Here is a 17,432-nt window from a genome sequence, read left to right as displayed (position 1 = left end):
GTGCCGTTCATTGACTACATACGAGTTTATGAATAAATGAAATGGCCTCATCTATTGTAGCGATACGAACTAAGAAGCAATATTAAAAGAAACAATCATCTCCGGGGAGTAAGATGATAGTCTGGACAGGTTCTTGAAGGCCTCTAAATAGCATGGGTCCAAGCTTGATTGATTGATTCTTTTCAAAGAAGCTCCTGTAACCAATCTAAGCATTAGCATTTTCACCATTCTAGTGGAAACACAATTTATTGGATTCAAGCCCTTCTTGAAAGAAGTCCTCTAACTAGATCAGCAAAGTAGTTGGGGTTTAATTTCCATAAACCCTAATTTGATTAATTCACTTAAGTGAACAATCAAATAGATAACTGAGACTCTGATACCACTGGTGGGTTTTCTAGGCTATAAAAGTTCTACATGTGGCGGAAAAACACTTAAACCCTTAAGTTCACATGCAACCTAGAAATGATCTATGTTTTCTCTATTAATAGCAAATAACTATGAATATCAAAAATACCCCTTACAGAGACGCTATGAAATCGAAATTCACATCAAATTAGGGTTACATACCTTTTGATTATTATTGCAAATAATCAAAGTAGAATCCTACTTCAAATTCCTGGAAAGCTCGCACCAAAGGAATAAATGCCTCTAATAGCTTATACCCAAAACCCTAGTAGGAAGAAGTCTTGAGGAGAGAGGTGGCTTGAGAAAAATTTTAGCTCTATGAAGGCAAGAAGAAGTAGATGAAAATAATAAAACCCAGGGAGGGGTTTATATAGTTGAAGGAAACTTTAGACTAAAGCTAGGGTTTTGGGGATAAGGCCCACATTAATTAATATTATAATCAAGCTAGCTTATCTTCTTTTCATAAGCCTCATGAATGAAAATTTTAGGTTATTCCTGGCCAAATTTAGTTCACTCCCATCCCATGGGTTTCTAGAGTTTTCCTGTTCAACTTTCAATAAATAACCAAATAGTCCCTACACTTTTAATCAATTCAATTAATCCCAAAATCAATTATAATCAATTTATGATTAATTCCAGTTTAATTATTATTATTTATCATTAATATATTAATCATATAATATATTAATAAACTATTTATTCTAATTTAATAATCATATAATAAATTAGAAATTCAGCCTCTTCCTCCAAAAGCATTTTTATCCAAATACTAGTTTTGAAGGTAACCCAAAAAGGATTTTACCTCTAATTCAAGACTATACCAATTTAGTTATTGACTTAGAAACCTTAGTCTAATAGTTTCCCACTTGGATAATTATGTAACTTCAATTATAAGTATAAACCCTGAAATAAATAACAAAGATTGCTTTCCAAAGCCACTGCTAAACTCTAATTCAAATCAGCTATTGGCCCTAAGATAAGTGAGCGGTTATTCTTTATTTCTTCAAGTTATCATATGCACATCAGACATGGATCATAACCAACCTTATTGTACAAAATTCTACTTCCCGATTTCCCATTTTGTAAAGACTAAATTGGACTTCAAATTGAAACCATCAATTAGTCTTGGTTAGACCCAGCACAATATAGTCAACATCAAATCATCAAGGGGTCCAATGGTATCACTTTTCTAGTTAAGGAAAAGTGAATGAATTACATTGACTAAATAGACATACAATTTACACATCAAATTGCACATGGAATTACCCTTTATAACATCCATCTATGAGATATGTGTAAGCAAACCAATGCATAACTAATTTGTAAACAATGAACAAAATATCTCTATTTTAAGAATAGAAGATACTGTCATATTTGAAGTACTTGTGAAAAGATCCATGAGTAATCGCTAAGCATGGGTTTATCCAATATTAAGAATCCCTATTTTCAAAGTACCCATGAATATTATAGCAATTCAAATTGCAATGTCTTAACCTCAATCGACAATCTACAATCAATTGATGACAATCTTAATTCACTACTTACATCCAAAAGTATGAACAACTATGGAAGTTTGAATAATTCAAATTACTTAGGAAGTGCAAGCGTGCAAAAAGAAACACAGGAATAAATAATTGAATAAGGCAATATGATACTCATAAATAATTATCTATTATTCATTCACTAAATTAACTACATTTATTTTGTTACAAGTTTCAAACATATCACCTAACTACTAAAACTAATACCGTCTCTTAAGCCTATGCTCCTCACATGCTGGTAGTGTTTGACTCTGCTCGGAGCCTTTGCAAAGGATCTGCAACATTATCTTCTGAAGATACTCTCTTCACCAGAAGGTGTCCTTGTTCTACCCAATGTAGAAAGTAATGGTACTTTCTGTCAATATGCTTTGATCTACCATGATCCTTTGGTTCTTCGGTCAAAGCAACTATAGCCTCATTATCATAGAACAATTCCATGGGTTCTTGAATAGTTGGAACAACTCCGAGATCTCCAATAAAGTTCTTCAACCAAGCTTCTTCCTTCTATGATGTAATGTAGTCAGAATCACACATGGAATCAGCCACCGTGTCTTGTTTAAAACATTTCCATGTAACCGCTCCTCCATTCAGTAAGAACACAAAACCAGATTGCGAAAAAAAGTTGTCCTGGTCGGTTTGAAAATCGGTGTCACTGTAACCACTCACTCTTAACGTATCACTGCCGCCAAGAACTAGGAACATATCTTTATTTCTTTGTAGATACTTAAGAATATTCTTCTATGTAATCCAATGGGCTCTGACAAGATTTATGTGAAATCAACTAACCATTTTCAAAGCATAAGACACGTCAAGGCGAGTACATTTCATTGCATACATGATCGATCCTACCGTCGAAGCATATTGGACTCGACTCATGTCAGCAATCTCTTCATCAGTACTTGGACTTTAAGTCTTACTCAACTTGCTAGTACTACGAATGGGCAATTCCACTTTCTATGAGTTCTCCATATTGAAATGCTTTAATATTGTGTCCAAATATGTACTCTGGTTGAGACCAATAAGATTATTATTTTTATCTTGATGAATCCTTATTCCTAGAATATAGGAAACCTCCCCTAGATCCTTCATAGTGAAATACTTCCCAAGCCATGACTTAACTTGTTGCAAGGTTGGAATATCGTTTCCTATAAGGAGTATATCATCAACATACAAAATTATGAAACTCACTATACTCCCACTAGCTTTGGCAAATATATATATATATATATATATATATATATATATATATATATATATATATATATATATATATATATATATATATATAGGACTCATCTTCACTTCTAGAGAACCCAAACTCCCTGAATCTCTTGTGGAAGCAAAAATTCCAACTACGAGATGCTTATTTCAATCCATAAATGGATTTCTCAAGCATAGACACTCTATCAAGAAATTTATCATGTATAAAACCCTCTGGATGACTCATGTGAACGTCCTTAGATAGCTTCCCATTAAGGAAAGTGGTTTTAACATCCATCTGTCAAATTTGATAATCATTAAAAGCAGTTATAGCAAGCATAATCATGATAGACTTTATCTTATCTACTGGTGAAAAGGTCTCATCTGAGTCAAGCCCTTGGGTTTGAGTAAAGCCCTATACAACCAGCCTAGCTTTATAGGTGTGCATTTTCCCGTCCATGTCGGTCTTCTTCTTAAAAATCCATTTACAGCCGACTGTCTTTCAACCAAACATATGATTAACCAAGTTCCATACTTGGTTATCATACATGGAAAGAATCTCATGGTCCATATCCTCCTTCCATTTAACATCCTCAGGCCTGCCATTGCTTCCTTGTAGCAGGCATGTATACTTACTTAAATATTTAATTATTTAAAATTATAAACTCTTAGTCAGAGTATTTTTAATCCTATTGTATTTATAGTTAGTATATCTTTTATGGGTTGATATACTTAATTCACTATAAACAATGCTCTGATACCAATCTGTCACACCCCAAAACCGGAACAGCGGAAACGTTCTGGGGTGGAGGACGTCATGTAATATATCACAACAACGAAAAGTAGTAAACAGGCAACAACATCATCCATTGCATTAATAGTATAATTTTAGTTACAAGTGTGTTCTTTCATAGTATAAGACAACATAATGAACAATCAAAATAAAATAAGAGTCTTGATTTCTCCGTCTTCACAAAAACCGGTCGTCGTACCTGTCTATTTGTGATCTGAGAATACAAGTATTTTGAAAGCGAGTATCAGCAATAAAGCTGGTGAATTCATAAGTATTAATGTGTCTTTGATTTGTAAAACTGTAAAGTAAAGACTTGTAAACATTTGGAAAAAGATTGTATAAGTATGAACTGTTTGAAAGTAGTTGAAAGCGTTTGAATACCCTAGCAAATCCCTATGATTTCTATTAGTATAAAGAGTAGTCTTCTACCAAGACTAGACTATTTTGAAAGTAACAAAGCTGGTTTTTCCCTTGTATGACTACTATTAACAATATATATAGTCTACCTCATCGTTTATGTGAATGTATCACAAAATAAAAGTAATAGGAAAATATAGCCATGTAAGTGTTATCCTTTTGTATTAGGATCAACCCGACATCGCGACTACCGTAATAGTATTAACCTTGAACGTCCATAGATGATCATTGTCCTCTGTAGCTAACAGCAGGTTGTAGGAATGGTTAGTCCCATAATGGTACCCTAGTATAAGTATTAACCGTAGGCATCCGTAGATGTTCATTACCTCTGTTGCTAACAGTTGGGTGCCGGAATGGTTAGTCCCGTCTAGTAAGTAAGTAGTCTTCTCACGAGACCCACTGTAAGTAAGTAATAATATGATTGGTAGTTCCTATTGTACATTTGGAACTAAAGGTGACTTCCGCAACGAATCGCTAGGTCGAAATCCATATTAATTACTAAATCATATATTAGCCTAAACTACACCTATAATAGTTTACTAGGGATATATGAATGTATACCTTAGCTACCCAAAGGTACTGAACTGACTGATCAGAACTATTATGTCCGTATATGTACACATGATATATAACTATATATTTAAATGACCTTCGGACGGATACCCGATACCTTACCAGACCACATCCCAACGAGGAAAAGGAAATAAAGCAGGTTAGCCTTCCTAAGTCCTTTAAACATTACTTATGTAACTATACATTTACAGGCATGCTTTTAACAAGGTATCTAGGTAAAATTATCCATGTATGTGTATTCAAGTAAGTGTATCCATGTAAGTGTATTCAAGTAAGTGTGTCCATATAAGTGTATCTCTTCATATAGCATTTAGTATAGACTCATGTATGAACTGACTCTGGTGTAATTCCTTGCAATAGGAATAACAAATAGTATTTCCTAACTATACCTATAATAGTTACTAGTAATGTACAAGTATCAATGAAGGTATACCTTTGCTAGCCAAAGGTAATGAACTGACATGAAGGCACTTTTATGTCTACATATGTATACATAATATATAACTAATATTTAGATGACATTCGGATGGATAACCGATACCCCATAGCCACATCCCAACGAGGAAAAGGACATAGAGTGAGTTAGCCTTCCTAAGTCCATTAAACATTTCTTATATAACTATACATATATGGGCATGCATTTGATAATATAAAAGCATAAAAGGAGTTTTGTAAAACCTTTGAAAAAGATTAATATCTAAGAAAAGATCGACTTGATGTCAGTTTGTAAAACGATTTGAAAGTATTTTGTTTGATAAGACAGTTTAAGTATAAGGAAGACCTTTGTTTGAAACTCAGTTGTAAAAGAGTTTAAAAGGAAACATACAGTGTGTAAGACAGTTTAATAAAGAGTTTTAAACATATAAAAACGTTTAAGAAATTCATTTGAAGAAATCTGTTTGGTAAAACAGTTAACGTATAGTAAATCCATTTGCAGGCTAGCTATTAATCACATGTGATTGATAGAATAACTAAACATGATTCAACTTGTATTCACCCCCCCCCCCCCCAATAAAGCATTTATAAACATTTAAAAACATTTAAAAGGTTAATTAAGTGGTATGAACTCACCTGTAGTTGGTGGTTTGGATGATCGGAAGATGTAGGATGCTAAGTGTCAAGTGAGGACTTGTACACACACAATGACCCTAGTTATCATATAGTAAACATATATGTAATCTAATTAGTCAATTAATAACTAATTAATCAAGTTAAGACACCCCAGGTCATGGAAACACTTTGATTCAAGTGTTGCAGGTACCAAAGGGTTGCAGCTAAGGGTTGTATGACATGGCATTGGAGTTTATGGCCCATGAACCATCCCTATATGGAGTTTACGGTGCATGACCATTTCCCCATGAGTTTATGGCCATAAAATCATGATACTAAGTGCCAAATTGTGTTTTGAGGTCTTACAAGTCATGATTGGGCATCAAATGATCAAGTCCAAGCCTTAGGATAGCATTAAGGGCAAAATAACACTACCTAGTAGAGTTCACGGCCTAAGGACCCTTTGCTTAGGTGATTACAGCCGTAAACTCCTATGGGGAGTTGTTTTGATTGTTGTTTAAGGTCTTAAACACTTCTAGGAAGGATCAAGGTTGGCACCTAAGGCATAGGAAGGAGCTAAGGTCCAACTTACCACCTTGAAAGGGGTTTACGGCCCAAGATCATCCCTGGTCGTAAACTCCTTTGTTCTATGGTTTCTTGATGATTTTCAAGTGTTATAAGGATCAAACTTAGCATACAAGAAGCTATAGCAAGTGCACTTACAAGATCGGAGCTCGATTGGGTGTTTAAGGTCCAAGAACACTAGTGTGTGTTCTTGGTGTTCTTGGTGTTTTGAAGATCTAATGAAAATCAACAATTGAATGGATGAAATGATGTATAATGACTAGGAGATAGGTTATAAAAACAAATCAAGTCAAGTAATACTTACATTTTCGGAAAATTGGGTGAAGAACGGTATGCTACTTGAGAGAGAATGGCTTTGGTTCTTGAGTTAGGAAAAAGGGAAATGGTAGAATGGAGAGTAAACTCATGCTTAAGGCATGAGTTTTCATCCCTAAGAGAGTTCACGACCCAAACTCTCTTTGTTTGGACGTGAACACCAATTCAAGGTGTTGATCGTTCCATTACATTCCCGATTAACTAGAAGTCACTTCTTTTTATCCGTCCGATTCATGAATAATTAATTAAAATACTCAAACAGACTTTAAACTGGCTAAATATTAGCAGATAAGTATTTAACTTTTAATTGAAGTGTTGGATAGTAGAGTTCGTACGAATAAGAATTTCGGGTTGTCACACATAAGCCAACAACCAAACAAGGAACAAGAATTAAGGCCATATCAAGTATTCTAAGACTATAAAATCTTAATTATGTACAACCATGGGGCATACACTTGACCACTAACATCCATCACACCCTCGTCCGGCAGCGGAAACACCGTACGGTGCGACATTAGGATGTTGGTTCACAGACAAAGATTGCACTTGAATTTATACACACTTTTATAACATACGTATCACTTCCATTTATCATTTTTTATTTTACATAAGGAACCAAATTTAGTACATAATGATTTATCTTGGTAAATATGCCTCTTTGTAGACTGCTAGTCACCTCTTTAGTAGTTGTTGTAAGATCTTTTGTTTCCATCGGTCTCCTAGGAATACATGTGGTTTAAAAGGTCAACATAATGTTGGTGAGTCCACAGGTTTTGTATTCTCTAAAATAATATGTAGAGTTTGTTATGTCAGCATTATTGTATTCCTAAACTTGTGTTAGTGGTTTTGGGTATGCAAAACTATTTTCTTAGGGTTATCCTAGTAGTTGTTTAGATAGTTTCGCACCTATATTTTAGATCTGGATCTTTGTTTATGAATAGGAAAAATGTAGATTACAATTTCCTATTTTCTTGTGTTTTATTCCTTAGAATACTTGAATAGTTGGTTTCTTATACTCACTATATAAATACCATCCTAGTATTATTTTACTATTTTTTTACTTTACGTATGCTACCACTCCTTTTGAGGCGTCCCTTAAAGAGTAGTAGTTTGATCTTTAACAATATTACGATGTGTTCCTATAATCGAGTTGTGACTGTATAGAATAATACTTGAAAACTACGACACTTCATCTGATGTCGAAAATAGTTTAGAAAGTTATGCCCAATTCGACCTGCCGTCAGGTTATAGCTACCAACCATATGTGGGAGTGGCAATCATAACACTTGTTTGTGTGCAGCCTCCATTCTTTTTCTCATTTACTTAAGATTTATCAATATACGCCGAGGCTAGCTAAAGGTCATTTAGCTAAGAGATGAATTGTGTCTCATCTAACACTTGTTTGTGTGCAACCTCCATTGGTCGATAATGATGTTCTTTGTTGTTGTATTTATACGAGATACTTATTATTACTATTATTATTATTATTATTATTATTATTATTATTGTTATATATACATACATATATATATATATATATATATATATATATAAACTAAGTTATAGTATTCAGTTTAGCTGGGTATTTTGGTAGTGTAACCACTAGGTGTAAAGTTATCCAAAGGGTGGCTATAGGTTGGCTAGCGTCCTAGCTAGGTAAAATATATCCATAAATGTTTCATCATCATAACATCTAGACATAATATTATACATAAAAGTCGTGCATGGTATCTACCAAGCATAATATTATCCTAATGTCCTAAGCATAATTATATAACTAATGATATACAATTAGTAAAAATTATGAAAATAGTTGTGATATAACATGTATCCCCCCCACCGTAAAAAGGATGTGAAGTTACCCTTTTAGTGTGAACCATGCATGTAAGGTAGAGTCGAAAGCCCGAGACTCAAGGATCGCTTGGATGGTATCGAAACGAGAATCGAGAAAGAGAATGGTAATTTTTTAAGGTGTAAGAAATGATATGTTGAAGCTTGCTATTTATAGGGGGATTTGGAGAGCACTTCATGCAAGTTGTGCGTGAATAACCTGAGAGCAGACACGTGTCTCCCTTTCTTGGTGTCACGTCATCTGTATCCTGAGGAATTGAAGTGTCAGAAAGAAAGTCGTGTTGCACATAGGTGCACGTGTGGGCGATTTTTAAACTTTGAAAATTCTTATCTCTCGCATGCGAACTTCGTTTTCAACGACTCTCATATATTCGTGTAGGTCTCGACCTACACTATAGCTCTCTTTTTGGTCATTTTGGCAAATTCAAACTTTTGATTTTAGCTTATATTTTATAATTGTTATGATTTTATAAGAATCATAACTCTCTTATGCGGGCTCCGATTCAGGCTTTCTTTGTTTCAAAATTTCTATTTTAAGTAGTACTATGTTTCTCCTTTCGGTGACTTCTACTAGCATTCAATCATTATCCTCGTAGTTTTTGACGTGGTAAGTATTAATGGTGGTGGATTTTTATTTACTATAAAAAATCATATCACTTTCATGCCTCGTCGGATTTTTAAGAAGTTGATATTTTTGGGATTTCAATAACACATACATTTTAGAAATGTTAACATGCTTATAACATGACACAATTTTTCTCGCACTTATGTTTTGAGCCCATTAGTCGACGTAATTAAGGACAAAATCGAATATATTTATTCATATATTGAATGGTTATATAGGGTTCCAATTACATGTTGTTGATAATGTTAGCTCCCAATGGCAGTTGGCAACGTATTTTCTGGGTTGTCACACATCAATAACATCATTTGCAAATAACATGACTAAGAAATCCCCTAGGCTACCACTCATCACAATAATCAGACAATTCTATCATGCAATTACTGAGGATCCTTAGCCTATTCACTAGTATGCAGTTCTAGTAATTCGCATATCAGCAAATAACAAGTTTGGATACTTTAGGGGATCACTTTCCTTTGAGCTTCAGCTAACTGTACACATTGCATCCTTCATTCTTAAAATTAATTTTAAAGAAAAAATAGTTGTAAAATTTTCGCAGATCCTTAGTTTGATTTTAGAATCACACGAGTGTGCATCCAAATCCCTCAAACTAGGGCTCTGATACCAACTTGTAACATCCCAAAAACCATGATGAAACTTTCAATTTTTAAAAGAGATAAAATCCATTTTCATAAAAATTAAATGCTATAAAAGTAATTGTTTCACAACACATAATCAAAATTAGAGTATCATAACATAGCATCTCTCAAAATCATGAAGTCTACTGGTAATGTGTACAGTCACACCTTCTCTTTTCCTTAATCCTCAAAAATACTTCAAACATTTAAATCCAAAAATGTAAGCCAAACCATAGTGAGTTCCCAAGAGTATCACATACAACATAACTAAATATATAAGACACTTACACGTTATTAGCAATGCTATGGGTTATTACACATGCAGTCATTTAGATTATTAGAAACCCTGAGCTATCACTTACAACAACTTGGATTATCAACAACCCTAAGCTATCAACATCTTATAAACAGTCATTGGATATAAGTAACACAGTAAGAATACTCACCTCATAAACAAAGCAAAAAAAAAAAACCTCTACAGCTCACAACAGGCGAATACATGCTTAAGAATCACCTAACATGTATTTAAAGATCAACCCTCTGCCTATGACCTAAAACCCTAAAGATTGACCTAAAGTTAAACTTAGTCAAAAGTCAACAATCAAAGTTAATAGCTTAGTCACTGCGCTGTGGCCAACTCCATAGCCATTTTGTGGTATCTAAAATGCAAAATACTCGCGTAACAACCTACCATGACATTGTGGTAATGAGAGATAGATCAAATATGAGTCTTTCGCCCACCGCAATGTGGTCAGCCCCTAGCCATGCTATGGTCCACCCGGAAAACTCAAATCTTTTTAAGTCCTTCATTCGTTAATACCAAGCCTCAAACACTCCACGAGGCTTTAATACACTAAAATGAGTCATAAAAATTAAAACTTTATGAATATACACACTCCATGCAAGTTCTACACCATTTTAGGACAAAAATATAAATATATGACATTTATTCATTGTATGGCCTCAAAGTTGCAAACTTTACCTAGACTTTTTGCAAGTTCTACACCATTCTAAAAGATAAAACACTCTATGCAAGTTCTACACCATTCTAAAAGATAAAACACTCCATGCAAGTTCTACACCATTCTAATAGATAAAACACTCCAGTGACACTCAAGGTTGATAAAGTTGCAAACTTTACCTAGACTTTTTGCATAAACTCCAATTAAACCATCAAAAGGGACTCAAAATTCCATAAAATACTAGATCTATGAAGTTTAAGCCATCAAGCTAGGAATTTGAACACTTGCAAAGGTACAGAAGATGCACAAGCTGTTGGATCACTTCTTAGAAACAATATCAATCTCCAAAGGTTGATGATCTTCCTTTAAGAATAGCACAAAACACAAAAAGAGGCTTATTACATTAAAGGAGGCTAGGGTTTTGAGGGAATTCTTTTTGGAGAGATGGAGGTTGGAGCTGGGGGAAACCATGACCCCGTCGTTCTTTAAATAGGGCTCTAGACCCAAGGCCTACGGTTTTGATCCCACTGAGGCGACATGTCATGGGATTAATGATTAACACATTGTGTTGATGTGGCATTATCATGACGTGGTCAGCCACCCACCATGCCACGGAAAAGCTAAAACACAAAAGCAAGCCTCTAAGGTTAAACATGCACAACATAAACTCATACCTGATTCGGGTGTTACATCGGATATGGAATGTACTTGAGGTTCTTCAAAGTCTAATTTGTACCTAAATTTGGCTTAAGGACAACATCCCCAACACCTGTCATATCCAAGATTTTGTTAGCTTCCAATTAAACCTCCCCTTTGTAGTGCCTAAAATTTTGTATCACACTCTTGGAATAACTGACGTGAAACGATGCACCAGATAAAGAGTATTAGATCACGAATACCTTCACCGAGGATTAGATCACGAATACCTTTAAAGGTCAGCTTAGCACCTCCAACTGAACTGCTAACTTTCTTCACTGTATCAGACCAACTATCAGATAAAGATGATAATAACAACAATGCCAAGACCTCATCCCCGAATCCAGTATCAGCAAAAATCAGCCTTGATATGATTAAATTGAACCCATTCACATGGTTAGTCACTGAGCTACCCTTCTTCATTTTTAGATTTACCAACTAACAAATTAGATGCACCTTGTTTGCAACAGAGGGATTTACATACATATTGGACAATATCTTCAAGAGATTGTAGGTGATCTTCATATCGATAATATTGTAAGATATATTCTTTGCCAAGGATAACTATATCACTCCAAGTGTCTGTCGATCCAATAAATCCTAGTCCTCCTGCTCCATATCATCATGCTTTGTTTCCCTTATTGGTAGATGTAGTTTTTTCTGGTAGAGATGATCTTCGATTTGCATTCTCCAGAACATGAATTTGTGTGGTTCAAATTTATCGATTTTAACCTTCACTTCTGCCTTTGCTCTGATATTGGTTGTTAGGTTATTAAAACAACACTTCGACAAAGGATAAAGGATCTTACCAGAGTAATAAATATAATATCAAGAAGAACAAGACACGCCGATTTCACAATTCACACAATAAGGGTGATCGGCTATGTCCATGGCGAACATGTGAGAGAGAGAGAGGGAAAGAGAGAGAGAGAGAGAGAGAGAGAGAGAGAGGGAGGGAGAGATTATTTATGTCATGTCATAAAAGTCTTTTCCGCACAGTACATTAGGGTTACTAAATGAGATTATATATGGAGTGGTTGACCTAATATTAATGGGCCAAAAAATGTCATGGGCCGAAGTCAATGCTAACAAAACAAGCCCCACTGAACGTTCGAGGCAAAGACTTGCCCTCCAAAAAAATTTGTCTTGTTGCTTGAGAGCTTGTTGACTACTTAAGCAATGTTAGCTGCTTACTATCAATAAGAAACCCTACTTATTGTTATATTAAGGAGCCCTACTTATTCCCGCTCCTTCAGATTGCCAATAAGTACACATACTTATTCTGCCAATCACTAGCCATGCTCCGGCTGACTCCAATAATCAACCTACTTAGACAACCATAAGCAATTCAACCTCCGCACGCAACATATTTTAAGTTTGCAATGGTTTGAGCTCATGATCTCATGTTTAAATTTTTGCACCTAGCTAGTAGGCACACATTATTGGGGCACGTATACGTGTATAATGTATGTATATGTATGAGTATTTGAGTTTGTATATGTATGTAATGAATATGTGTATGTACTTGATTTTAATATCTATATCCAAAAACAAATTAACTCCTTTTTTATAGTAGGAATTTCGTAGATATATTATTGAAGGACCTAATGTAGTTGCATGTAGTCCAACAAGCAGATTCCCGATGGTAGTCAAGATTTTTGATGCATCAAAGCTTAATATGCAAGTGAAGATTACAACACAATTTCTATCATCTGGAGTAACATATGCAGCTTACCTCCGATGCAAACACAAATATTCTCCTGACTATCCAATAATCAGGAGTCTAAAGTATAGACTGAACAACCAAAGTCAATCTTATAAATCATATTGCGGAGATTATAAAGACGGATGGATGATGTTGGAACTCTTTCAAACCACCAGTATTAAACATGATGTAGAATTCAATGTTTCACTACAGGGATTTTGTTTGGCTAACTTTTTGGGTGACGATGAAGTTATTGTCGAAGGTATTGTGTTTTTGCCAATACAAAAGGTATGTTATATGTTTATATATATGATCATCTCTTAATGAAAAGATCATGAGTTTTTTCTTGATGCATTTGGCCTACTAATATTATTTTACATGTGCCTACGTACGGTTAAATTATAAAGACGTGCAAAGAGTTGGTAGTTTATTTGAAAGACAATGATTAATTTAAGAAATAGCAAAGTTACATAAGTATGGGGAAAAAAAATACTTAAATCACTTTTTTGGGTAATTTTTTAGATATACCAAGACAGATATATGACTATATCACACCAACCTTGGATATATTAATATTGGTTTGATACACTAATAGGGGCTTGAGTGAACCTCTTTTCAATATGATACCTTCGGCCAAAGGCCTTTTTATTTATTTGGGATATTATTAGTATTAACATTTGTAAATAAGGCGATCTTAGAACCATATTTTCACTCTATAATAATATAAAATACATCATCAAATGGCTTCTGACTCATCGGGTAAGAGTAGATTAAATTTTTACCGTATAGATCGAATTAAGAGTAGATTAAATTTTTACCGAGAAAAATAAGATAAAATTCATTGTTTTTTTTTTTTTTTTTTCTGATTTACTTATTTGATTTGGTCTTATCATTCTAGAATATTCATTTTTACAGTTTGAAGATGAAATAATCAAACACCAAAATATGGAAAATCCTCTAACAAGTGAGATAGAATGGACACGTCATTTGCCAAGTGACTATGAACAATTCGTATATTTAGGGAAAAATATGGTGAAAAGGCTTCAAGATTTATTCATCGGTGAAACCAAAGAGGAGGCATTCTCCATGCTTACTAAGGGAGTCCATATCAAGATCGAAGGTGATATGGACGTGGTGAGTGTGTTTTAACCTCTATCCATTTTCAACTTTTTACTTTTCATGTTAGCAAAGTTGTTAAAATTAACAGGGTGGCAATCGATACCCACAGTTATAAGATTATAAGAAGAAAAAGAACAGTAAAGTAAAAGAATGTGTGGCCCACAAATTTCACAATAACATATTTAAATTAATTAAATTGATATATTATATTGAAATTTATAGAGCTTGGATTTTATCATATGGGGGTGTACGGCATTTTTTTTAAAATAATTTTTGGAATTTTAATTTTTCTTAAAGGTTAAAAAAAATTAGCAAAATAGAAAAGTTTTTTATAGAAATTTTTTGTCATGGACAAAAATGAGTTTTCTTAAAAATCATAAAATCTCATCTTTTTGTCACATTCACTTTTAATTCTTGAAAGTCTTAAAAGTCAATTCAAATACATTTTAAATTTTTTTTTTTAAATATTATTTTATAAAAAATCATTTTTATAAAAGAATAACAGATAGTATGGAAAAATATATATATTATTTAACATAAAAAACACTAATACATCTAATATAGCATTTATATAAAAAACTGTATTCAACACTTATAAATCATTCAAAAATAATATATAGAAATCAACACACGTTTGATATATAGAAAAATTATTATCCCAAAAAAATTGTGTTGCAATAATTATTGATACAAAAAAATATATTTTTTAACCTCTTCATATTTGATCACAAATATATTCAATTTATTTTAATGAGGAAAACCATACTACTAATGTAGCTACAATATATAAATGAATGGAAAATAAAAGATATTACCAATTAATAAGCATAAGTTAAAAATTTCTTGATTTATATTGACTAATTACTTTTAATTTAAAATCATAAGTATACATATATTTGAAAACTCTTGAGTTGAGATAGACCTTCAAATTAATTTGGTGCAAACAAATTTGCAAGAATTATTATTATTATTATTATTATTATTATTATTATTATTATTATTATATATTATATATATATATATATATATATATATATATATATATATATATATATATATATATATATATATATATATATATAGATTGTTTATACTTTTTTTTTAAATGACTTAATGCATTAAGTTTGTCCAATACAATTCTCATCATAAAAAATCTCAAAAAATTTACATATACGAAAGATGCATATATGTACAAATATTTAAAAAAAAAAAAAAAAAAAAAAAAAAAAAAAAAAAAAAAACATATATATATATATATATATATATATATATATATATATATATATATATATATATATATATATATATATATATATATATATATATATATATATATATATCTGGAAAAAAAAATGCAAATATTCACCTTTCATATATTCATGTGTTTTTTAGATTCGTTTTACGATGATGCTTATATAGGACCGGGAAAAAATTCGGGAGTCGCAGGAATATTTTGTTTCACAAGTAAAAACATATGCACATTACATTTATATATTTGTTACATATATTCATTTTTCTTAAGCATGCAAAGGAATAAGAGATCCAGTTTAACAGTGTAATGTGTAGCATATAATTGAAAACTACTTATTTGTAGTGGTTTTGGATAACCAAATCAAATGGCAAGAAATGTTTTATGCTTTCGCCAGAGTCTATACAAGCTTCCAATCAGGACAAGTTGAAAGTTAGGCACAAAAATGAATCAAGGTCTCTCTCTCTCTCTCTCTCTCTCTCTCTCTCTCTCTCTCTCTCTCTCTCTCTCTCTCTCTCTCTCTCTCTCTCTCTCTCTCTCTCTATATATATATATATATATATATATATATATATATATATATATATATATATATATATATATATATATATATATATATATATATACACACACCAAATTAATTGTATTATTTTGACTTTTGAACCTTAAATTTTTCTTCAATTTTGCAAAAAAAAGTCCTTACATATTAGTTTTATAATCGATTTAATCTTTATATCTTTTTTTATTCAATTTAAGTCTTAAAAATCGGTAATCGTATTCAATTTAACTATTTTACTCGGTCAACGGGTCATACAACTTTTAAAAATTACATTTTTTATTTAGATTTCAAATTATATTACAAATTTGGTCCAAAATTTATACTTTTGGCCTAGATTTTAAATTTTATTACAAATTTGGTCCAAAATTTACCCTTTTGACATAGATTTCAGAATTTTGTTATGAATTCTTCCTAAATTTCGTTTTTTTACTATATTTTTTTCTCAAAAAAAATCGGATGTCTTTTCTTTAAAAAATCATGATTATACAAAGAAAGAACATATTTTTACATAAAAAATCTTATATTTTCTATATAAAAACTGGTTTGTACACGAATAGATATAAGATTTGTTATGTGATTCCTATAAAATTTTGAAAAAACTTTTTTGTATTCGAATAGAAATAAAACTTTTTTAAAAAACTTTTCTACTATAATGGATTCGTATAAAAAAATTAAAAAGTTTTTATATAAAAAATATAAGATTCTTATATGTGAATATGTTTTTTTATAAATATGTTCTTATAAAGAAAAAACATATTTTGATTTTTCTTTTTTGAGAAAAAAATTATTTAATAATAATAATAATAATAATAAAAATAAAAAAATACAAAACTAAAGTTATAATGAATTCATAATAAAATTTTGAAATCTAGTCCAAAAGGGTAAATTTTTTACCAAATTTCTAATAAAATTTAAAATTTAGGCCAAAAGTATAAATTTTAGATCAAATTTGAAATTTGGGCAAAAGTGTCATTTTTGAAAGTTGGATGGCCTGTTAACCGTGTAAAATGATTAAATTGAATACCATTATCGATTTGTGGACTTAATTGAATAAAAAAAATATTATGACTAAATCGATTATAAGACCTAATGACTTTTTTTGTAGGTTTTCATTACTTGATATAAAACTTATAAATGAAAATACAATCAATT

At 32.0% G+C, this 17,432-nt stretch overlaps 1 protein-coding gene across 1 annotated transcript in view; it reads left to right on the top strand.

Moving 5' to 3' along the window:
- LOC145035859 (uncharacterized) overlaps positions 1-17,432 on the top strand; it is a 76,374-nt gene that overhangs the window by 44,566 nt on the left and 14,376 nt on the right. The window contains exons 9-11 of the mRNA XM_078984361.1: positions 13,272-13,641; positions 14,269-14,487; positions 16,067-16,176. Coding sequence (XP_078840487.1) covers positions 13,272-13,641; positions 14,269-14,487; positions 16,067-16,176 — 699 coding nt within the window. The remainder of the gene's footprint in view (positions 1-13,271; positions 13,642-14,268; positions 14,488-16,066; positions 16,177-17,432) is intronic.

This window comes from Lactuca saligna, chromosome 3 (genome assembly GCF_052625555.1).
Source record: "Lactuca saligna cultivar CGN05327 chromosome 3, ASM5262555v1, whole genome shotgun sequence".
Taxonomy (NCBI): domain Eukaryota; kingdom Viridiplantae; phylum Streptophyta; class Magnoliopsida; order Asterales; family Asteraceae; genus Lactuca; species Lactuca saligna.
This window is presented reverse-complemented; position numbering and strand designations above follow the sequence as displayed.